General features: G+C 46.6%; 1 protein-coding gene across 2 annotated transcripts in view; it reads left to right on the top strand.

The window, feature by feature from the left end:
- The window catches only part of PSME3 (proteasome activator subunit 3), a 538,782-nt gene that overhangs the window by 77,584 nt on the left and 436,952 nt on the right, over positions 1 to 24,246 (top strand). For both annotated transcript variants that reach the window (XM_069634175.1, XM_069634174.1), the window contains exon 3: positions 1,768 to 1,830. In XM_069634175.1, the coding sequence (XP_069490276.1) occupies positions 1,768 to 1,830 (63 nt within the window). The remainder of the gene's footprint in view (positions 1 to 1,767; positions 1,831 to 24,246) is intronic.

Here is a 24,246-nt window from a genome sequence, read left to right on the forward strand (position 1 = left end):
TCTCTTTTTGGAAACAGTTGGCATGATTACCCTAGCTCAGATGCTAAAGGCTCAAAGTATAGAGGATTGGTAGACCACCAGTGAATCTTCAGGATGCTTAATTGGATGCTATCAATACAAATCTCATCCTTTCAGCATAAATGTGGGCTGTCGTGGTAGCTCCTTATTTGAGGCAGGGAGGTGCAGGGGGGGGGGGGTTCAATGAACATGGAGAAGTCTAGTCTACTCATTCTTGCTCCTCACATTAACCGTTTGGTAATTTTAATTTCTGTAGGTTTCACAATGAGGGACTGGTTTGCAACAGTCTAGTGGGCACATGCTTCACGACAGGGCAACTGGCTGGCAAGGCATTTGGCACCATTTCTTGGGAGGCACTTTCAGTCAAGATTGTCTGGGGAAAGTCCCGCCGAAGCATTCTCGGGAGGATGGGTCAGGGGCAACGTGCTCTCCTTGGATGTAAGACGAAGCAACATGTTTGATCCCTGGGTCTGTGCTTAGAAACCTCTGGGTATTAAGTGTGTTTATAACCCATTACAATTCCCACCCCTGCACCCCACCCCCTTTTGCCCTCCCAGTCTTGGCCCTCAATATTTGCACTGTACGTTAGACCTACTCTTTCTGAGTAAGGAATAGTTTGCTGTAGGCATGTGGAGACTTGAGGAATAGTGGCTTTATTTTGCGCCCGGTTAGTATCTTGCAACTTGTCATTTTTACATTTACCCCATATCCTCTCTCGAAACCATACGTAACTTCATGGGAGGTCATGACTACAGTCTGATTCTGGTAGCATCTTATTGGGTCAGTCGACCATGGTTCTCAGAACTTCTTTCGAAGGGCATGTTTAATTTCTACACGTCTTTGGACCATCTAGTGCAGCAAGCGGGATGGAAGCAGTGCCCCCTGCCCCCACTTCTCCACCTTTTTGTTACTGAACTTGTGGCCGGTTCTTGAATAACTAGCTTATAGTAACCTAGGAACTTCTGAAGCAAACATTTACACTTCTATAATAAGGCAGTACTTGAGCAAATGGCTCAAGTTGCTGTTTCCCTTTCAGGGAATGTTAACTCATTAGGGCTTACCTGGGTAATATCCTCTTTGGTATACCTTACTTGGCAGGTAAGGGCTGTTCAATCCATTCCTGCAAACTCAATCCTTCAGCTAGTGAGGCTTACCTTAACTCTCCTGAAGAGGTGGTCTCCTTAAACAAGCTAGTGAGAAGCCACTTTTCTGTCTTTTTTTCATCTGACCAGGGCCACAGTGTTGGCAGCTACTATGTAGAAGCCTTTTGAACAGTTGGTGTTTTGCTACTTTGGTCTTAACTTGGAAGACCAACTTCCTAGTTGCTTTTCATAGCTGAGGTGATGACGAGATTCAAGCTCTTTAAAGGGGCCTTGAGGTGTCAGTTGGTGGTGCATGAGTGAGGAGGGTGGCTGGCGCATGGAGGGATTTCACCCAATTGTGGAGGGAGCAAGGACAAGGGCAATGGTTTACTTTTTTGTTTGACAAGCAAAGACATTGGTTTTAAGGGCACGGATAATAAAAAATAAGATTTGCATATGGTCTACCTTTTTTGATACTCGCTGCCAAGGTTGTCACCAGGGTTATTTCTACCATATTAGCTTTACCCAGAGTACCTTTCTGATTTGGTACAAGGTCCCTCATTGGTTACATCATAGGTACTGTATCTTAATTCATGATGTTAATATTTGTATTTGTCCTTTTGCTATGTTGTCTGGTTTCACAATTGTGATTTTATTTCCCCTTTAGGCTGAAGAGCTTGTTGCAAGCTTTTTTCCAAAGAAGTTACTGGAGCTCGATGGCTTCCTTACGGTGAGCTAGCAATCATTGTTGTGCTTGGTGTCCCATTAAGCTAATCCTACACTCCTAAATGGAAAACTTAATCGCTGGAAGCTCATGAAAATAACTGCTTGGGTTTAGTTGGTTTGGTGGGCCTAGTAATGGCTTGAACTCATTTCTTGAATATAACACAAAGAAACCCTGTTCAAATTGTAATGAAAGGAAACTCAATACAATCTTACACCAGTTAAAGGGTCTGCATTCTGCCAAGATAATTTTTTACTTTGCACTTATTATCTAATATTGCATTTTACACAGAACCTTACCCTAGGATGCTACTCTTTTGGGCCTTAGAAAGTTAGTAATAGTTTTGGGTTGAATTGGGTTGCATGAGCAAGGCAAGCTAGGTCTGCGCTCAATAACGACCATAATTATACATTGTCCAGATTGTGTCAAATGTTTGCCCTGCAGACTACTGTACAGCAATTGCATTTGGGGGAGGTGGAGGGGTTGGTGATCCAACTCCTGTTACAATCTAATGTGTGCTTATCCCACATCGCCAAATATCCACTCTGCTACCATGAATTGTGCTGCCCAGTAATATTCTCTAATAGGGAGTCGGTCCCCCATCTCAGACAGATCTCTTTAGGGCTATTCTTGGAGTTCCCTGTCCCAATACGACTTCCTGCTGCATGTCCTAGTTTGATGCATTTGTTGGGGTATTTTAACCAGGGTGTTCTGGTACATGTAAAGCAGCCTCTGCAAAATAGGTTTGTTTCAGCAACCAAATTGGCAGATTTGCCCAGTGTTTAAAGTAGTCTAGTCTCACTAGCAATGGCTCCAGGTTGGTCTGGGGAAATCCGTTCCCTCCATTCGCAGTCGTATGTCCAGGTACTTAAAGGAATGGTTCGGTCAATTTTTTATTGCCCCTACGGGTCGGCCATGTGTTTTTAAGCCTAAGTCGCTCGCTTTTTAGAAAAATTTCCCATGGATCTTACCCAAGTTTTCGTCCATTAAACGTACGCGAAAACAGGCACTAGGGAGCCGCCATTTTGTGATAATCCTATCACTTGCTGCATCGCCCTGGCTGACCTGCTTTTGCGGCACTAAATCATCTCCCCCGCCCCTGAGCCTGACCTTATCAAAACATTTATATTCCCCGCCTCTCTGTGACGTTACTGTGCTGCGTAGGCAAACGCGCCCAGTCGTCTTCTACGCGACTTCACACAGAACCCGGAAACCAACACAGATCAGCTCACAGCGCGCCACAATTCGGAATATGAAACTGTAATTTAAACTCAAACAGCAACACGGTAAATTTGGTAAAGTACATTTATTTGACATTAAATGTTTATAGAATATTCAGCAATTGCCAAATGAACGCCGAGGTCATTTATTTTCTTTTATCTCTATCCGTAATTTTATCGTGAGTCACGCGCTGTTCCTTTATGGTACACAGGGTGTTGGTTTTCGTTCAAAGAAGCACTTTTGTCGCACGTTGAACCGCAAGGATGTTCCATCAAGTAGGCACTAGGCCAGCGTAAAGGTTGATATGTTGCTTCTAGCCGTTAGTACCGCATAAGGGCATATGGGCCCTTGGCGATCGTCCCATAAGATCATCAGAATGGTGCAGTTGTTTACATTAAGCTTCAGCTGGCGGCTGAAGAAACCGCTTGCCGGTGTCTGAAACTGGTGGCAGTGGCAAAAGGGAAGTATATACCTGTTTTGAAAACATAAAATTTATGATTAGTCTCGCCAGGCGATCTTTATTAATATTATTCATTTTATTTATTACGGCCGAGCTGAAACTATTTGCTTTCAAGGATAGTGCAATGGAGTATGTTCGGCTCTAAAATCAATGCGAAAACTAATGAAATAAATCGAGGTTGGTACACAATGAGAAACGACTTTTTGTCTACATGCGTGTGGAATGTGGACCTGCATGCCCATGTGCCCGCTACACGGACGATCCCACAAACGTTTTCAAAGCTCTTCATTCATTCATCCATTCTTTAAATCATCATTCCAGTATAAAAGCGTCTAAAGAGTTACTTACATTATATTTGCAATTTCCATTGTGTCTCTGCGTAATGCAGTCCGTAAATCCCACTGTGCTCTTGACGATTTTTCGTATACTGAACTAACATGAAACTCCGTCTAGTGTAAGAATTTTCTGCCTTATCGTCTTAAGTTATTGCACTCCCCACCCCCCCCCTTCAAATGAAGTTCTTTCGGCATGGTCCCTGTCTCTCAAGGTCAAAAAACAATTGAACCTTATACTGCCAGTGCGAGTTGTGGGCCTCTTCAAGGCGTGAGCTGAAAATCAAAGCCGCTGACCTTCACTAGAAATGAGCATACATTCTTTCTTTGCAACATCCTGTAGTAAAGCCATCTGTGAGAACTTGAAGTTTCGAATCCATCCATGTAGTGCGCCTCAATGTGCAAATGCGAACTGGCTTTTCTCCCATCTGCAATGGCTCGCTTGGCGCGTTCTAAGGCCCCCAATTTTGTCCTCGTTGTCTGCGAGCTTTGAAGCACCAAAGAACCATAACTATTGAGACTTTTAATTTTTTGGGGAAGGTCAGGGAAAGTATAAAGTACCAGAGGATTTGAGTTGAAAGTGAGATTTATTGTTTTATTTGCAATACGCAAGCCTCCCCTCGGTTAATAGCGCCCAGCATTTATAAGAGATTGCAAAAAGATAGTTGCATCAACAAAAATGTATACATAGACATATAGACAAGGTCAGCAATATGAGGTGAATAGAGGGAGAATTCAAAGATGACACACAGGTAGTTCGACACCCAGGATGGTGAAGGTAGGTGTTAGCGTACTTTGTATGCACACTGTACAATAACATTTATTTTCAAAAAGACAATCATATTACAATTATTTAAACCGGGATTTGTACTTCACAACCAGCTCTCCTTTGGGTGGACATGGCACAGTAGCAATGTTGGGTGGCAATGGATCAGTGCTCTGCACAGAAACATTCAAAATTCCATATCTGTGCTTAGCCATATAATATCTCTAATACAGCAACAATAGGGCTTTTGACAAAGTCGAACTCCATTTCCTCATAGACTGGTTTGATCACCCATTGCTTACTTCTTTATGAAAAGGCCTTAGTGTAGCGAGGCATCCTTACATTACCCTTAGTCCTAGATTGTTCACGGCCGAGATTCTCGTTATGGGCCAAGACGGCAAGTAGAGTCCTATGTCTCGTGCCCTGTATGCTGAAATGCAACCGCTTTGGCCTGTACTTTAGGTACATATTGTGGAACCCCTCCAAACCTCCTGTGTGACAGAATTCTGTCAGTCCCCTCAAATCTCTTGATAGAGTTTTATCAAACAATCTTCTCAATGGCTTTGTGTGTCGGTGAAGATGGATTCAACCACTTCTTCTTCCGTGCCTCCACTGGGGATAAAGGGCCATGTTCACATTGGTCAGAAATGTAGGTTTTCTGACCAGCGGTGCACGTTGGTACAGTGGTGCATCAGTGACCGCCATTTTTCAAGTAGTATTTCCACTGACCCTTCACAAGTTTTTGAGCTCCACCAAAGATGGTTGCTGATAGACTGGGACCACTCTGAAATACTTTCCAAACCTTTTTTTTTTTCCCCTGCAGCCGAGATTTTCTTATTGATTTAGCAAGATGCCATACGTCAAATTGATGTTTAATATGTGGGAACTGCTCTTTGTCTTGGCAATTGAAACGGGTCTGTCCGTGGCTATGAGGTCGATGTGCATCCCACTCGATTGCAGATATTCCACTGATTTTATAAATCCTAGTTTCTCCATGGCCACTGAGGATGTACATTGTGTTACCTGCACGACCACCGAACTCACAATTTTCTTACTATCCATGTCCTGAAAGTGGTAGGTGCAGTACTTGGCAGGAAAATCCAGGGATGTCGCACTGTTCATCGCTAGCTAGCCTGAATCGTTTGCCTTCGAATGTACTTCCTAGAGACCATTGTTCAATTTTCCAAGCATCACTAATGGCCGGAAACAGATAATCATGTTGGTATTTGTAGTACTGTGTTTTTGAAATGTAATGGAGTCCCACAAACTGAAAGAAAGACTAACTTTCTAAAACTGGAGCCACTAAAAAGTGAGGCAGCTGCACACAGTAGATTGCCTGCTGGCAGTTTCCCCAGCATCGGTTGTGCAGACCATGAGAACGTATGATGTAATCTACAGGCGGCATGTATTGTGACTTACTGCCTTGTTTTTGACGAGTCACATGAATCAATGGCTTCTCAGCATACTTATAATATCTATCAAACAACTGTCGAATACTATATTTGTCGTCTTTCATTAGACTGTCATCCTGCGTCAAAGTTGTTTCGGCCTGTGACGTTGAGGACATACCACCACATTTGAAAGAAATATCGCTATCAAGTTCTGATGCGTCGGTGAATGCTGCTGCTGGTTCATTCTGTCACTTCAACATCTGTTACTTCAACATTGATGGGAGAACACAATGTCAACAGCTTTTTTGGTGGCAATTTTTTGGCGGGTGTAGATTGTGTAAATTGATCTGCGACTACTTCAGAGCCATCTTCAATACATTCAGTATCATGTTGCGGTTGTGCAGTCGTACTGTAGCAATGGTCCAATACAACTTTGCCAGATTCGCCGGACACATTAATTTCATTTTCTGAACATTGGACATGAGCATCCCGAGTCTCAACACGCCACGTCTGAATTAATAGTTCCTCCATAGTGTAAATGGTCTGGCAAGCAACATCTCTCATTCGCTTCATTGTCTGTGTTTATTTTTCGTAGACCCACGGGTAACTAGAGGACAGATTGGAAAAGGGATGTTCAGTTTAAACACAAGATAAAGTATAGTACAATTGACTTTAAAAAAACATAAAATAGTCCCCAGCACAATAACAATTCTAAAGTTATGAACTGTTTGTAACTAACCTTATTTTTGTTTCTTTTCTTTGCAACTTTTTTGACTCGAACTTCAACATCTGCACGCTGTTGCTCCGATACGTATCCGCATGTCTCCCCTTCCTCTTGCGCTGCAACGACTATATTTTCTGTATCCGCATAGACAGCACGGAATGAGGCTCCATACACTTCCTGAAACATAGTATTTTCAATACTGTGTATCAAAATATTGTTAGCATAGAACGCACGTGAGGACGAACACACGTACATCTCAATAGCCAAACACGATTTAAACATTGTGTGGAACAATCAAACGATAAGTATTCGAGCTCTGATGACCTAGTTCGATGGAGCTGTCAGTATCCATACCTCTGGCTCTGCATGGACTGCCACGAATGATTGTATTGAAGAGGAGGCATCAGCAACTCCCTGAAACACAGTACTTGCGTTAGTATGGTTTTCAATATCGTAAACATAACACACACTTGGGGTCGACGGCAAAGGTACATATAAAGAGAACCACAAATGTTGCATTGTCTAAAAGAATCAAGGAATATTTAAAAATGATCAGATTTAATCGAATATTTCTCCGATTTCTTTACATCTGCATCATCTAAATGGGAGCTTGTGATTGTAGTGGAAGCTCCATCTCCCTGAAACACAGTACTTGCGTTAATAGGGAAGAAAGTATAGCAAATGGAATCACGTTATATGATCCCGCTCGATGGAGTATCCATACATCATGCTGCTGAAGAATATCTAGGGCTGTTGTCAATGTGGTGGACGCTTCAGCATCTCCCTGAAAGACAGTACTTGCATTAGTATGCTTAACACTAATTATAACTGAAAACAAACACCAGGGGACGCCAACTAAGGTGTATATGAATTGGAAAGCACTAACCAATTGGTAAAATAATCACACAATACATACAAACTATTACTTGACATGCATAAAACAAGTCTGTAGCGGAATAGCCAAGTATGATTACCTGATACGCGCTAGAAGTGGTTGATAACTGCGAGCACGTGACGGAAGTAGAATGTTCTTGCTTCAGATTCAAGGGATAGTCAAGAAGTTGTAAAGGTAAATTGTTTGATAATGCCAATATTTAAAATTGCCATGTAAGGAGACAGAATACTTGGGTAATGCGCAATATAGCACAGTTCCCTGTGCCCATATATAGATTTTGTTTGTGGGTTATGAAATCTAAAAATAATATATTGATAAATGTCATTATTCAAAAAGCTATACACTCATATCAATGTCGAAAGTACTACAAATTGGAAACACCTAAAATATCAATGAATCCATTCGGCTACCTACACACTACCGCAAGGCCTAAAGCTAAAAACGGACACTTCACTCACCAGTGGCGGATTGTGGACGAATAGAGTGGGAATAGCGTTTGCGAGCAATTTTCGTGTCGATCGCAGTTTATTCTTCTTTGTTACCCAAGATGTGGTGTACATGTTCGAGGGCAAGTGCCGGCTGTAGATGCGGTATCTATCACCCCTCTTGTCCTCAAAGACTTGTGGGACTCTACTTTCCAACTCATCCAGTGGATATCCGCAATGTCTGACCCATTCTCTTATTCAATCAACAGTTTTTGGGAATACATGCATTGTAGTGCCTTCAGATTTAGCATGGGTCTTCGAAGGGCAACCGCTAATCGAAAAGGCAGGCATTGTTGAAAATTCTGAAAAGTAAATATCAAGATTATAAAACCTTGATGAATAAAAATGTCATAAGTAAATGAACCATACCATGCTCAATGCAAGGTTTGTTTTGGTCGCCGGAACTATACCAGTTCATAATGTGCGGCTTAGTATTTGCATAAGTTACAGAAATTTTTTAAATTATGTGACTAAACTCTGAACATGTGACTCGTCCCTTGGATGTTCTGTCTTGCACGAAAAGGAACCATGCTTACATTATAGACTGAACCCCTGAAGGGTGCAATTCGATGACAATTGACGCAGATGAAAATAACTAGATCTATTGATAGCATAACAATTGAAACTCAAGTCCATAGCAATGAGACCAATGACCATAATAGCTCTATTGGGTACTGTAATAGCAAATAGATTGAAATGTAAAAATGACCGAAATATAGGATACATGGCCTTACCTTGACCAACAAACACTTGGATTCAGCAGGCCGTGCAGTATGTTGCAGGAGAACATGTATATGGCCACAGGTAGCACACTGACTAGTTTGCTCGAAGCGGTCACAGACAGCATGCCGACGAGCAGATTAGCATAGATCTCAGTGCTTCTCAGGTAGAAGGTTCAGGAGTTGACTTGCAAAGCACAAAGATGTTCTCATGAGACATCAAGTGGTTTATAAAGTATTAGAAACAGGGGTGTGTTTGTGAATGAATGACGTGTGTATGTCGTGGTATTATGTTTATTGCAGGGGGGCAGCCTGCCTCTGGGGAGGCCTGCCTGGAGACACAGGGTCTGAGGAGGCCATGTGAGCGATGGCCCCTTGTCGTGGGATACCTTTTGAAGTGTACATGCTGTTTGGCACCTTGGCCGTTTGCGCCCGTCACAGCCCCCCATGCCAGCGCTCATCCCCGGGTGCGAACCGCCTTTTGGCGTGCAGGCAAGTTTGTGCCAGCGAGGGGCCATCAGGCCCCTCTCATCCTTTACTTCTCAGTAGAAACTCGTACCACTCGTACCAAGTGCCTCCAGTAGTGGGTTCGCCCCTTGCCCTTATGTGATAACTTTGCATGACATTTGCGTAGATGGGAACACTGAGCAGGACACTGGGCATCCATTTTTCTACCCCCTTTACACCATTTTGGTGACCAGGCCCCACTGCGATAGTACAGCGCGCAGAGCACAAGGCCCACAGCCTCGTTCCCACTCTGACTGGAAAACTCCAGAGGTATTAGCAACAGCTAATAAATGTAACGCATCACTCTCTGAGATCACGGTCCTGCATGTGAACCGGCCTGAACTAAGCACATAGCTTGTTCGTCTCCACAAACGTGTCCTTGCCCACGCACCTTCGCCAGTAGAAAGTTACTGCCATTCTGACCCTGTGTCCCTGCAAGGTATTCTTTTCATTTGCCAGACCACTGACCACGCCATGATGCCCACCTAGCAGATCCCCCAACTAACATTAGACCCCTATTACAGTATATCGTTGCCTATCAATAACAAATGCCACATATCGGAGATTCTTGTGAGCACAGACCCACACTTCAAACAGTGTATTGTAGTGGTCAAGACCATTAACCTAAGGCCTGTATAATCCAATGTTAATTGATAGTATAGATGTCTCTTTTATAGAGACCTAACCGACTGAAAGACTTAGTGCATGCATTATTAATATATTATGTTAGCTTAGCGACCTGAACTTCACCCATTCCGAGCACAGGTGTCTGACGTCCATCCTTGCATGGAGATACACTTGATTGATTTAAAAAAATCGAAACAACCTTTGTTAAAATATGTGGTTTTATTTTGTAGCTTATTTTGATGACACAAAAATACAAAACTGTACACATTGTACAGTTCAGGTGCAGCACAGCGAGAGAAAATCTCCTGTACTGACCGCTGTCACTCGAACGTTTCTCTTATGGCACGAACGGCACAGGCGGGTATCGCTCTTTGAACGCGGTGTCCAAGCCTCCCGTGAAGCCACCAGATAAAGGAACGATAGGCCACCAGCCTGTACCACCTGTGAAAAGGAATGAAACAAACTGTGTTTAAATGACCAAGATAACTTTAATAAACGTTTGTTGTCAATGACGATTCTTGTAACTAATGGCATTCTGCTCGGACAAATGCAATCTAGACACTGCACACTATTGAAAGACTTTTGTGCGTTACAATGATATGTATATGTAATTTTGGATATAGTAGAAGACCATGACATGGGAGTGGCATGACAAGCAGAGTATACTTACTCGGATTACGAGGACGAACAGTTGCGCGAAGTTCGTGCATAAGCACCATCATTATCCTCAACACGGACCGTGTGAGGCAGGCTGCCCTGAAGTCTGGCAGCTCGGTGATGCATTGCAGTCGTGGCTCGCCTTCCGAAATGTAGGCCACTCATCCCGAGTTTTCACAGCAGCAGCAGTTATTGTCCTCGTTTGGCATCACCGATTGCATGTGCACCAGGTGGAAACACCGTCCATGCGACTAGGTCCAGGCTCTTCAGCTGTTGAATCGTCCTCCCAACTGCCGTCCGAAGACCCATCTTTTTTGCGTGTTTCCCTTTCCAGTAGTTCCTCCTCGGTATACTCTGGCTCGTACATGTAGGGCATTATTGTATCCATTGTGTGTTACACAAACTAAAATAATTGATAGCGGTGGTACTGGTATCTGTTCACACGGGCTACAAGCAACGAAGGTAGCTGACAGAGCACAGAAACGAGTCACAGAATACTCAAAGTAACAGAGGAATGGAATCTGAAATCTGCTGTGTGTTGTGAAACGGTCTGTTTATACTTATTGAGGAAAGAGGTGTCCTGCCATTTCCATGGCAATACGTCATTAGCTGAAGCGCAGCGAATGTTACGAGACGTGCTTTGGCGTTGTGAAATGGGCGGTACGTGTCTGCTGATGACAGGCTCGGGGGGGGGGGGGATATGATTTTAGTGCCGCAAAAGCAGGTCAGCCAGGGGGATTGGGGAAATGATAGGATTATCACCAAATGGCAGCTCTCTGGTGCCTGTTTTCGCGTGCGTTTAATGGACGAAAACTCGGGTAAGGTCCATAGGAAATTTTTCTAAAATCGAGCGATTTAGGCTTAAAAACACATGGCCGACCCGTAGGGGCAATACAAAATTTTGACCGAACCATTCCTTTAATGATGCCCCTTGCTATTTGTAATGGGTGATTCACTTCACTGGGGTTGCCTCTGCATCCCCCTTCAGTGGAAGTAGGAGTCATGTCATTTTTTTTTTCTCCCAGATTGTAATTGGCCTATTGCCACCTGTAGTGTATTCCCTCTAGAAAGCTCATGGTATCCTCCACCATGGGCCCTCCCTTATCTCTATATAAATCATCTGATTGTTAAAGCCCTATTCTTGGTTGAGTAGCTTTTGTTGGCGATCGTCCTTCAGTAGTAAATAACTATAAAGGATTGATGCACCTTTGTCTTCTTGCAAGAAGCCTGCAAAAGTCCCAGTGTGTAATCTGTCCAATTAGGTAGAGGCTGTCTGGCCCAACACAAATTTCATCCAGAGTGAAGTCACTGCTTGGAGAGCTGGGCATCCAGCATTGTACACCCCGTTATGTTTGAATGTTGCAGGTCCTTTATTGGTGTGTGCAGCCCAGGTTTCTTTTAGATGGAGGATTGGGAGCCATTCTAGGTGTCAACCACTAGATCCAAACTGCCATTGTTGAAGGATGACCAGAGGTATGGTAGTGGACTATTGCTGCAACTAGTTTTGGCCAAGCCAGCTACTATGTAGTGAAGGTGGGACTTATTGACTGGGGAGACCAGGAAGAGGTGGTCTTCCTGCTTTGGACTGGTAGGCAGAACTGTTCTGGAATCTGGCTCTACAGTAATCTATTCAGAGCCCACAAGATTCACTGGTCTGACTGCCCTGCTTCGCCATGGATAGGGGCCTGCATGAAGCTTGAAAAAAATCTTGCGGTATGACCCTGCTATAGTTCCGTGCCGCTTCTGCTGCTGCTATGGTTTGAGAAGGGGGGCCTACATTGAGAAGACAGGCAGTCTTCACCCCATCCAGAGATGCCTAATGGTGTCTCTTGTGACCATCAGAAGAAACCTTGCACTATGAACAGTGAACCTCCTGTTGCCTATCTAATGGTGTCCCCAATGATCCTCTGTGCGATTGTCTTCCATTTGCTCTGTGTGGGCGCGCGTTTCTCTCCTTAAGCCCAATAGCAAATATTCAACGTGAAGTCCACCTTACCAGCTACTTGCCATGGTTGGTGCAGTCTGGGCTATATAGTTCTGTCTGGAAATCCTCACTCGCCTGGACCCATAGGACTGGCCGGTTTTATTTTATTGGAACATATACATTTGTCAACTATTAATTTTGCCCCAACTAGACTAGATTGCTTTTGAGCCTTTTGTTTGTCCAGGCTGTAGCCAGTCCAGCTAAAGTTCGAACTGCCCTTAACCTACACAAAGGGGCTTACCAACCTATGACCGTGCTCATCATTGCTATGGGCTAGGGCCTGGACTTATGTTTACAGTTTGATACCCTGGATCGTGATGCTGGTGGGTGATTTTAGTTCGTCCCCCACTTTAGGTTAAATTATTTAAAAGCTGTTTTGCCAATGACCATGGCTTATCCAGGCTGCTTCCTATCCAACTATAGAGGCCATGCCCCTGTCTACAGAGGTTTTTCCTGGCGCCCCAGCACTGCGTCATGCCACCAGTGCAAAGGAGAGCTGTTGTGCTGGAGCAAATGCAAAAGACTAAAGGTTAACACTATTGTCAACTGGTGCTATTTCACTAGGGTTTACAATGGTGTCCTGAAATGGCCCTAAACTGAGGACAGCTGTTCTAGAACAGGCCCACGCTAGCTTTATACTCTGGGAAGGCTATCGTAACTTTCCCATAGTGTCCAGTATTATGTGGATTTTCTTCTGAAGCTTTTGAAGACTTAAGAGCGTTAACATTAGGGCATTTGGTAGGTGGTCTGGATAAGCTGGGGGAGACTACCCAGACTTGACTGGCTGTTGGTAAAAGTTTTCACTTGGATTACATCTGCCCAGCAGCATTGTCTGTTGATTAGAACCATTTCCTTTAGTTTTAATGCAACAGTGCTACTTAAGGATTTTTTTTTTAGAATAAAAAGATCTGCATGTTATATTGGGAACAAAGCTGTTGAATTTCACCCTAATCTTGTTTTTAATTAACTGTTTATTTTGTATAAACCTTTGCCTGTTTATGTGATTCTTAGCTTTATTATTGCTTTGATGCTACAGGGTTGTAGTTTTATAATCCTCAGTAAGAACTATTCACTTCACTATTCACTTCTAATTTAGTCATTTTCTTGTATCAGCTGTTTTTCAGTTGACTTAAATCAATTTGGAGACTGTTGGATTGCTAGGAAATTGTCTAAAATAGTCAATTTTCACTTTTCTCACTACATTATGTATATAAAATGCTCCTAGCTGCCCCAATTCAAGAGGTTAAACTACCTGATCAATGAGTGAGAATCTCTTGCTGGGGAAAGGGAGGTAGTGATGGGGGTGGGGGGAGGAGGTGGAAGTCGCACCCTTTGTCATCAGTATACATCAAGCAAATTCTCCTGTTGTAAATTTTGTTGCCTGTTCGCGTGAAATTTGAAATAACCACTAGAAGTTCATTTTTAGTCCATAAATAAAACAAAATCACCCCATTTCTACCTTATCAGATTCTCCTATTGAATCTCCTATTGAATCTGATCAACAAATGGTATTTCATGATTCTATTAACTCGTAATAAATTCACTATCTATCAGGAGATGTGAGGAAGAGTAAGGGAATGACCCATTGAGCATGGCCAATGCATAAAGGGTTAATTACCCTTTGCTACTGAGTCTCGGTGTGAATCCAAACCAGACTCCCAGTAGGCAAGACTCTTATCTGATTAAATTTAATCTAGAAATGTGAAATGCAACATCTCATCGATTTAAACGTATTCTAGAAGTTTTGGGATTTACAAGAATATAATACCTGGTTATCATTTTTCAAATAACTTTAATTACATAATGAATGTTCTTCTTTACTGATGGCTGAATCTAGTCCCATTGGCCAATCAAAAACACTACTCCCATTTTCAGAGGACATAACTAAAGGGAATACTGACCGTCTTATAATCAATGAATCGAGCACAGCATGAAATTGTTCATTTGTCCAGTACCATTGATGGAATTTGAGGGGCAACACAGTCTTCAACCATCCTATTGAACTAAAGCCGGGGAAGCTTAATCTCAGAGCGTCCTAATGTCCTCTATATAGTCAATGTACCCAACTTGTATAGGACATCCTTGAGAGTCGCCGCTCTTAAATGCATGTATTCATTGCATCTAACGTATAGAAGGATGTTACTCCATTATATTGAGTGTTTCACCACTCGTGATCCTTCCAATAAAATGCTGGCATCTCTAAACTTAAAGTTAATGGATTATCTGACGAGAAGGGCTGTTTTTATTTTTTTATTTTCTTGTGCACACGGGTGGTTGACTTAAGATATAAAAGCCTTTCTGGCATTTCCCAAAGGCTTCTTGCTTAAACACAGATGTTGACTGTTACCCAGAATAGAGCAAAAAATCGGGGTGCACTAGTCCCTTTCTGCGATATTGTATCAGGGACTGAGCATAAAGCTTCTCCCGCAAGCACTGACGACATGGTTTCAGAAATTTTTTTGAATACTTATTTTTATACTTTAAGGTGTTTTAGTCCAGAACTTTACGCATAAAAGGAGAGAAACAGAAATAAACTGCATACACAATTTACAGATTGTAATATTTTTAAAGAATTTCATGGTTAAAAGTGGCATCAAAAATATCAAAGTACCACAGTATGAAAAGTAAAAAGTATCAACAGCATTGAGAACGTCAAAGGCAGATTATACCATCTCTGAACACTTGAATCCGTTGTAAACAATATTGTCAGAACTACACGAGTCGCACGTCTTGGTGCGCAGTTGAGTAACATACAAGGGTGATAGTACAATAGAATGGTAGAAAGCCCCTGGGATTGGCATATCAAATGTAAGCATTATCTTATCGCGGCTGCTATCCCAATAGCAGCGTTGGCTTGAGTTTACATTTCCATTTTTCATTATATTCTCACTTCTTGGATCTTGGGAGTTCCAAAAGGAGTTAAAGATCAAAATGTTTGACGGTACAGGATAAATGACCATACAGTATCATATATACCCTGGGATAGCACAGTGCGATCTCCTATGTCCATCAAATCTCTGTAGGTTCATTCTTCTCCTCTGAAATAACAGGTTGCTAGTATTGGGTAATATCCCACCGGCAAGGAAAGAGGTGAATCAAAAGATTCTGCCATGCCTGCAAAAAATGGTGTTGCTTAGAAACCGAAAAGCACATACTGAGTGCCCCTGTATGGCCAAAGCCATTATGTAAAACTTGGCAGATTACCTACTTGACCTCAATTGTTGAGAGTGCCTTCTGGCTCTGCTGCTTATAATCTGCAATTGGCGCTATATTGTGTATGGATATAATTTGGACAATTGCAGGCACGTGTTGAGCTTTAACCATACTTCGAGGGGATTGGGTCCGCCGACGTCCATATCTATGACAGGTAATGTCCACAGCTGTGCTGCTTCAGAAAATCTTTGGCGTCTGCGTCGATGCGCCGTCCCCGAGGACCTCCGCCGACGTCACCCGATGTGATAAGTAGGATGCACGACACCCATAGCCTCAGTTCCGTTTCCGCGAACGTGTTCCCTTCGTGAATCTCGGTACGCCTCGACTCGGAGTTTGCTGTTTTTGATTCTCGGTTCGTTTTATTGTGTAGACCTGTCTTTCTCATCTTCAACCCCGCGTCCGGGCTTCAAGAACTGCGTGGACTGTGGGTCCAAGATGTCGGTTACGGACTCGCACTACGCCTGCCTCGGGGAGGCCCACGATACGGACGACTGTCGACTGCCAGTCTCTCACGGCAAAGGCCTTGCGGGAACGCAAGAAGAAGCTGTCGGTGTTCCGGGTGTCTAAGCCCCAGAAGTGGAGGTCTGCGGGGCTTTCGACAGATGACTCGAGGGGCGACGCTCCGCGTCGGAAGTCCGGTGAGTCTCCTTCCAGGAGTCGGTCTCGCCACTCCTCCGCCTCTTCGAGGCATTCCAGGAAGCGCCGGCATAGGTCGCCTTCCCCGTTCTCTTCAGAGGACTCCGCCCGTCGGCGGGTCGCTTATCCCTCCGTGCAAGCGACACCAGAGGAATGGGCTTCCTTCAGGAAGCAGATGCTAGCGATTCTGGAATCGCAGGGCACCAGTCCGTCCGCGCCTCCGAGTGGGGTAGGTCTGCACCGGTCGAGAGACACCGCTCGTACGCCGTCGGGCTGGAGTGGTCGGCACGGCTCGCGGGAGAGGTCCCGCTCGGACAAGGGTAGCCGTTCTCACCATGCCCGTGCCAGGTCCCGGTCCTCGACGTGCTCGAGACCGTGTGATCCTGTGTCTTCTTCAAAGAAGACGTTGGCGCCGAGGTCATCGATTTTCTCTCGAGGCTCAGCCTCCGAGGGGGTCGTCGGCACCTAGGTTGTTGAGACACGCTCGGAGCTCCAGCTTCGAGGACTGTCGACACCGCCGATGCTGGCGGTGCTGCAGCTGATGCCGCAGATTCGCTCGACTCCTTTTCTGTTGGCGCCGACTCGTTCGGCGCCCTCTACGCCTTTCGAGGCAGTGGTGTTGGATGGGCCCCGTGGCACGGGGTTTGCCCCTAGAAAGGCTATGGCTAAGGTCCGGCACTGCTTTGGTCCACAGAGGTCTTCCTCTCCCCGCCTGGAGTACATTTCAGAGGGTGATGAAGGCTCTGATGGCGGCCTGGTTCCGGTTCCAGATGAGCTTATCTCGGGCCATAGCCAGTTTGATGACCTGAGGCAGTCACTGCATGATGCCAGTGGACTGGACACCTCTCCGGAGGTGGAGTTTTGTCAGCCGGAGCCTGGCACTCATGCCGATTCTTCACATCGGCGCCTTATGTCTCGGGTTACCGAGTACTTGGGTTGGTCAGCTCCCCCAGGGGAGTTCGTTCAGGATGATCTCGCGGACATCCTTGATCTCGGTCCACCCACTGACCCGGTTTTGCCTTTTCATATGGCTCTGCAGAGAAGGTTGGCGGCGGCTTGGACTGCTCCGGAGAGTCTCCCGGCAGTGGGGAAGTCTTTGTCGCGAAAATACCGTCCAGCCAGTAGCGACCCCCTGCTACTTGTCTAGGCACCCCACCCCGGAGAGTTTTGTGCAGGTGGCTACGGCCCTGGCAAAGCAGGCGTCGTATCCTGCCATCCCTCCGGATAGGGACGACCAACATTTTGACGGCTGGGCAAAGAAAGTGTTTTCTTCGGGGGGGTTTGGGGCTTCAGGCGGCCAACTCCATATGTGCCTTGTCTCGTTTGCAACACACTTTGTGGAACTGTGTTGCATTAGCGGCTGATCATATTCCCGAAGGGGACGAACGGGATGGTTTCCTTGCTATGGTTCAGGATGGCAAGGATGCCATGTGTGAGGCCGTTCAGTCGGGTTTGGGTGGTTGCGGAAGTCTGGGTTCGCTCCTGATGTGCAGTCCCGGCTCCTCAACATGCCCTTTGACGGTGAACACCTTTTTGGCAGCAAGGCTGACGAGAGCCTTGAGAGGTTGCAGACCTCCAAAGCTGCAGCGAAGTCGTTGGGCGCTGCAGTTCGCCAACCTCCGCCTTTTCGTCCTAGGGGACAGCAATGGAGGGGAGGTTCCTTTCGCTATTACTCGTCCTTCAGAAAAGCGAGGGGAGCTAGCAGTCAAAGAGGCCATCGTAAGTGCTAGAGGTGGAAACAAAGGTACTTGAGGTGCGTAGGCCGCTCGGGCAGTTGCCTCTTTGCCCTCAGGCAACGCCGCAGCCGCTACCACTCGGTCATGAGGCCAGGTCCCATGGTTTGCCGGTTGGGGGAAGGCTGGCGCAGCATCTTGTAGAGTGGTAAGCCATTACTTCGGATGTGTGGGTTCTGGAGATCATAACCTACGGCTACTGTCTTCCTTTTCGGCAGAGGCCTCACGACAATCCACCAGGGAGCCTCTCTTTGAAGTGTCCGGATCCGCTCCTTGCGCAGGAAATTCAAGCCCTGCTGCAGAAAGGCACCATAGAACTGGTGCCTGTAGCGGAGAGGAACAAGGGATGGTATTCCCCTTTTTTGATTTCAAAGAAAGACTGGGGATTGAGACCCATCATGGACTTGCGCGGTTTAAACAAACTCCTCAGGAAGGACAAGTTCAAGATGGTGACTTTCTCGTGTCATCCAGGCCCTTCAACTTCAGGACTGGTTGGTGTCTCTCGACCTCAAGGATGCTTACTTCCATGTGCCGATCCATCCCAAGCACAAGAAGTACCTGAGGTTCGTGGTTGGCGACTCGCACTTTTAGTTTCGGGTCCTGCCATTCGGATTGACCTCCGCCCCAAGGGTTTTCACCAAGCTCACGGTGGTGGTGGCAGCGCATCTCAGGAAAGGGGGATTCACGTCTACCCCTACCTGGACGATTGGTTGATCAGGGGGAGCTCTCCCGAGCAAGTCCTGGATCATCTGTCCGACACCTGCCACTCCCTTCACAGGCTGGGCTTCTCCCTCAATTTAAAGAAGTCCCATTTGACACCAACACAGCGGCTCCAGTACATCGGCGCTGTGCTCGACACGTCCCTGGGGCAGTGTTTTCCTCCTCAGGTGAGGGCTCTTCACGTTCAGCAGATGGTGCACAAGTTTCGGCTTGCCCAGAATCTCCCAGCGTCCGGATTCTTGAGACTCCTCGGCCTCATGGCATCCTGCATTCTTCTGATGCCAGAGGCTTGTCTGCGGATGAGATCTTTGCAGTGGGCACTCAAGCTCCAGTGGTCTCAGTCCTCCGGCAGGCTGACGGACCCTGTTCAGGTGCCGCCCTCGGTAGCCCGGGGCCTTCTGTGGTTGGCCGTCGAGGGCAATCTGATGAATGGGGGTGGGGGCCCCATTTTGGCTGCCCTGGCCGGAGGTGATGATCGTGACGGACGCATCCCTCACGGGATGGGGAGCTCATGCCAACGAGTTGACAGTTAGCGGTCGTTGGTCTCCGTTGGAGTCCAGACTCCATATCAATCTGTTGGAGCTGAGGGCCGTCAGGCTAGCCCTGAAGGCTTTTCTGCCGACTGTGTGGAAAGAGTGTCCTGATTCTGACGGACAACACAGTGGCCATGCACTACCTCAACAAAAAGGGGGGATGAGGGGGACAGGGTCACTTCCGCTGTGCAGGGAGGCGATGCAGCTTGAATTCTGGGCCATCCAGCAGGAAGTTTCGATCTCGGCTGTTCAGCTGGCCAGAGACGACAACGAGACGGCGGACGCTGAGCAGGCAGCTCGATCTCTCTCGAGTGGGAGCTGGCTCAGGAGATTCTCCTGCAGATCTTCGCCCTTTGGGGGACCCCTCAAGTGGATCTCTTCGCCTCCAGTGTCAACCGGAAGTGCGAAAGGTTTTGCTCGCGGGAGCTTCCTCCAAAAGGAGCCTTAGGAGACGCGTTCGTGGTGGAGTGGTTATTCCCACTGCTGTACGCGTTTCCTCCAGTCCCCATCATCCCGCAAGTGCTACGGAGGTTTGGTTCCCGGGATGATCCTCATTGCTCCGGCATGGGCCCGGAGGATGTGGTACCCGGACCTTCTAGACTTGTCCATCTGCCCTCCACGTCTTCCACGTCTTCCGTACCGAGACGATCTGCTCTCACGGGAAAGGGGGGGGGGGTCAGGTTCTCCATCCAGAGGTCAGATCCCTCAATCTTCACGCTTGGCATCTGAAAGGTTGAGGTATAAGGATTGGGACCTCCCTGAAGACGTGATGGAGGTGTTGCTTTCGGCCAGGCGGCCGGCAACAAAGTCTCTGTGCCGTTGGAGAAAGTTCTGCGACTGGTGCAGAGTTCAGAATGTGGATCCTTTTGAATGTGACATTCCCATGGTTCTGTCTTTTTTGCTTTCTTTGGCCCACAGGGGCTTGGAGTGGGGACCATTAAAGGTTACCTGGCGGCGCTGTCCATATTTAAGCGCTCGTCTGAAGAATGTTCCTATTTTAAGATTCCTTTAATTTCGCAGTTTTTGAAAGGTCTCACTAATGAGTTCCCTCCGTCACCTTTTTTGGTGCCAGGTTGGAATTTGAACCTTGTTCTTAAGTTTCTTATGGGTGCTCCGTTTGAGCCTTTACATTCTTGCCCTTTGAGGCTGTTAACTCCAACTGTTTTTGGTTGCGGTTACTTCCGCTCGCAGAGTGAGTTACAGGCACTCTCAGTTAAGCCACCCTTCACTGTGTTTCATAAGGACGGGGCTGTCCTTGGAGTTCGTCCTTCTTTTCTTCCGAAGGTGGTTTCGGAATTTCATTTGAGTCAGGTTGGTCTTTCGGCGTTCTATCCTCCACATCCTGGTAAGGAAGAGGAGAGGCTCCATAGGCTTGATCCTCGGAGAGCATTGAGCTTTTATATTTCACGCATGTCCCGGATCAGAGTGGAGGATCAACTTTTCATTGGTTACGCTGGAAAGCGTTTGGGACAAGCTGTGACGAAACAGACTTTGTCTCGTTGGATTATTTTAGCTATCCCCGAGTGTTACCGCTTGGCGGGTAAGGATCCTCTGGCTGGCTTGCGGGCCCATTCTACCAGAGGAGTGGCTGCATCTACTGCCCTGCAGAGGGGAGTTCCTATTCGTCGCATCTGTGATGCAGCCACCTGGGCTTCAGTACATACTTTTGTACGTCACTATTCCCTTGATTCCATCAGAGGGCAAAATCTGGCCTTTGGCAAGGCAGTTCTCTATTCCGCAATTTGATTGGGCATGTTAAATTTGTGTTCTGAATTCTTTCCCACCTCCTTGCTTGGTACTGCTTTGGGAGTCTGTCATAGATATGGAATACGTCGGAGGACCCAATCCCCTCGAAGAACAAGTTACTTTCTTACCTGGTAACTTTCTTTCGATGGGATGGTCCGACGTATTCCATATCGCTCCCTCCCTGCCTTCCCCGCTGCAGAATTTATTTTGCGATTGCAGCTTGCGTTCCGCAAGGCCTTGTGTGTCTGACTGGCAGAAAACTGGTGGCACACGTTCTGGGAAAATACTATAACTGAGGCTATGGGCATCGTGCGTTCTACTTATCACATTTGGTGACGTCAGAGGTCCTCGGGGACGGCGCATCGAGGTCATCCACGCAGACGCCAAAGATTTTCCGAAGCAGCACAGCTGTGGGCATTACCTGTCAAGATATGGAATACGTCGTCGGACCATCCTATCGAAAGAACGTTACCAGGAAAGAAAGTAACTTGTTCTTTGAGATTTTGAGATGCCAGACACCTTTGGGGTGAAGTGAGAAAATATTAGTAGTGCGGTACACTTAAAGTCCCTCCCTGGGGAAGCAAATGGGATCCTCTTCCGGATTTCTTTTATCCATAAAAGCGGTTGCCACATTCTATATTGGAATTTTACTAGACTTAAGAACATGATTGAAGAATTGGTGCACATTAATTTGAATATCCTATAGATTTTGCCCACAAATATTGGGCAATTGAACCAATTTTTTCCCAGCTATAAAGCGGTGAGGGGCTGGCCCTAGTGTGTGACGTAACATGGGTAGGAGCAAATTTGTCTATTCAGATTTTGGAAGCCGAGTGCCCTGATATTCTGGCTGCTGCTTTAGCAAAGTCTTCAAACGTGTAGCTTTTATTTTCCTTCCATATATAAAAGGTACATTTGTGGATGTCTGTTCGATACTGTTTAGCATACTTCCCAACATGCTACAACCCTGAAATTTGGCATGTGGGTAGGTTCCATGGTGTAGACAATGTAAATGTATAAAATATAAATTTTTCCATTTATTTTTAAAGCGGTCTGCAAGGCTTACCCCTGTTGTAGTTCGGACATAGTTCACCCCTTGCACGACAAGACCACAGTGAGCGACGGGGGTTCACAGAAGATGCTGCCAGACTTTCCACATAACACGTTTGTTACGGCCATGCTATCATGCCTATATAATCCAAGGTTTGTGAGCCTCTGCGGCACAGCCCTTGCAGGACAAGGCCGCGGTGTTGGACACAGGTGTTTGTCGATGAAGGGGTCTGCAGCGCAGACAGAGTTCGGATGTGTCACCCTCCTGTCTGCAGCTGCCAGGTAAGAAGTGGAGTTTGCTTGCTGCTCTGCACTTCCCTGCCCTCCTCCTGCACCTCCACCCTCCACGCGCACCTCTGCCACCTCCACCTTGCTTTCTTTGCTCTCTTCGCCCCTCACTTGTGCAGCCCCGCGCACTGCCCATTGCCCCTGCGCAACTGCAGTAGCCCAATTGGTACCGCACAATCCTTTATTGCGTGGTTACTTGCTCTTCCACCTGGTTCGCTTGCGGCGGCGCACCCCTGATGGTGTAGTTCTATTTTCCCCTGATTGCGTGTCCTAAACTCCCTGATCACATGGCCTCGCTTCTTTTTCGCAATCCCTTGACTGTGCTCCACGCTTGCCTCACACCCTAGCCATTCCTCATAATTGCCGATTACTTGGTTCATCAACTTCCTGATTGTTCTCGCATCCTCCCTGTGACTCCATGACAGTGTGCGGTCTTGTTGTATTGGTCAACTGTTCACTATTGTCTGTCTCGTCTGCTTGCATCCCTCCCCGTCCTTCCCTATTGTCTCCCCGCCCCCTCTCCAGCCCCTACCTACTCTATTTTTCACCTTTCTAACTGCTTCTCGATCGACTATCCTGCTCTCCTCACTAAATCTGGTACGAAGTTCTTTAAAAAGGACATCCAGGGCTCCCTATCGCTGACACTTATACCAGTGCTTCCTCCAGGGAAACCCTCAACGACCTGTCTTTCCCTCACCAGACCTATGGACTCTTCATATGGTATCTGTGCTTTCTCCTTTCTCTTCTCCCTTTAATGGTGGCACCCCCTCTTGGCCCCCTTCCTCTCCTAAGGTCCTCATTAATGTCTACCTGAATGGTACTGTCCTCATTCCAACCTTTTCCTCTTTGATGGACTCTTCACATGCCTCATCATTTTCCTCCTTCTGTACCCTCTCCCCTCCACGGCTTTCTTGCCTCCCCTGTTAAATCCTTGGATACCTCCCACTCTCCTCCTTCTGCCCCCCGCACCCCCTCGGGCTTCTTCTGCACCTTCACAGGGCGTACCTCTGATTTGTACCCCTCCCAGGAAGTCTTTAAAGGATGGCAACCTTATCCACATTGCCACTCTCCACTTAAGCTGTCGACCACTCCTGACATCTGCCGCCTCATAGAAGAACTTGACCTTGATGTCCTCGGCCTCACCGCGACCTGGTTCACGGACAGCTCTGTCACAAGCTTTGAGACATTCCTCCCTGATGGCTACAAGATCCTCTCTGTGCCGAGATCCAACCGCTCTGGAGGGGGTGTAGCCCTGATCTCCCCAGAGTGGATTCCTGCCTCTGTCATTCCTACGCAGGCCTACACCTCCATAGAGTGCCTCGTCTGCAGGCTCGCTCCCCCTCCCGATAAATCCCTTACTGTGGCTGCCATCGATCAGCCACCTGGTCAGATCTCCTTCCTCTGAGTGGGCGGACCTCTCCTCCCCACACCCCTGGCCTAGACCACTCAACTCCTCCTTGGAGACTTAACATCCACATCCACCTGGATGCTTCCTGTCCTTCCTCTGGACTCTTTTGTGACCTCTGCAACTCTCTCCCCACTCCGGCCCGACTCATTCTGCAGAGCACACTCAATGTGATCTCTTCAGACCTTTCTCTTCCTATTCCTCTCACCACTCCTCTCCTGGAGTGATCACTTTCTTGTTTCCTCTCATCTCACCCTCTCTACCCCTCAGGCCAAGCCAACTACAGCACTGCCCATCCACCTCCTCAGTTATCGGACCTATAAAGTGTCA

Source organism: Ambystoma mexicanum, chromosome 13, assembly GCF_040938575.1.
Source record: "Ambystoma mexicanum isolate Mex_15411 chromosome 13, UKY_AmexF1_1, whole genome shotgun sequence".
Classification (NCBI taxonomy): Eukaryota; Metazoa; Chordata; class Amphibia; order Caudata; family Ambystomatidae; genus Ambystoma; species Ambystoma mexicanum.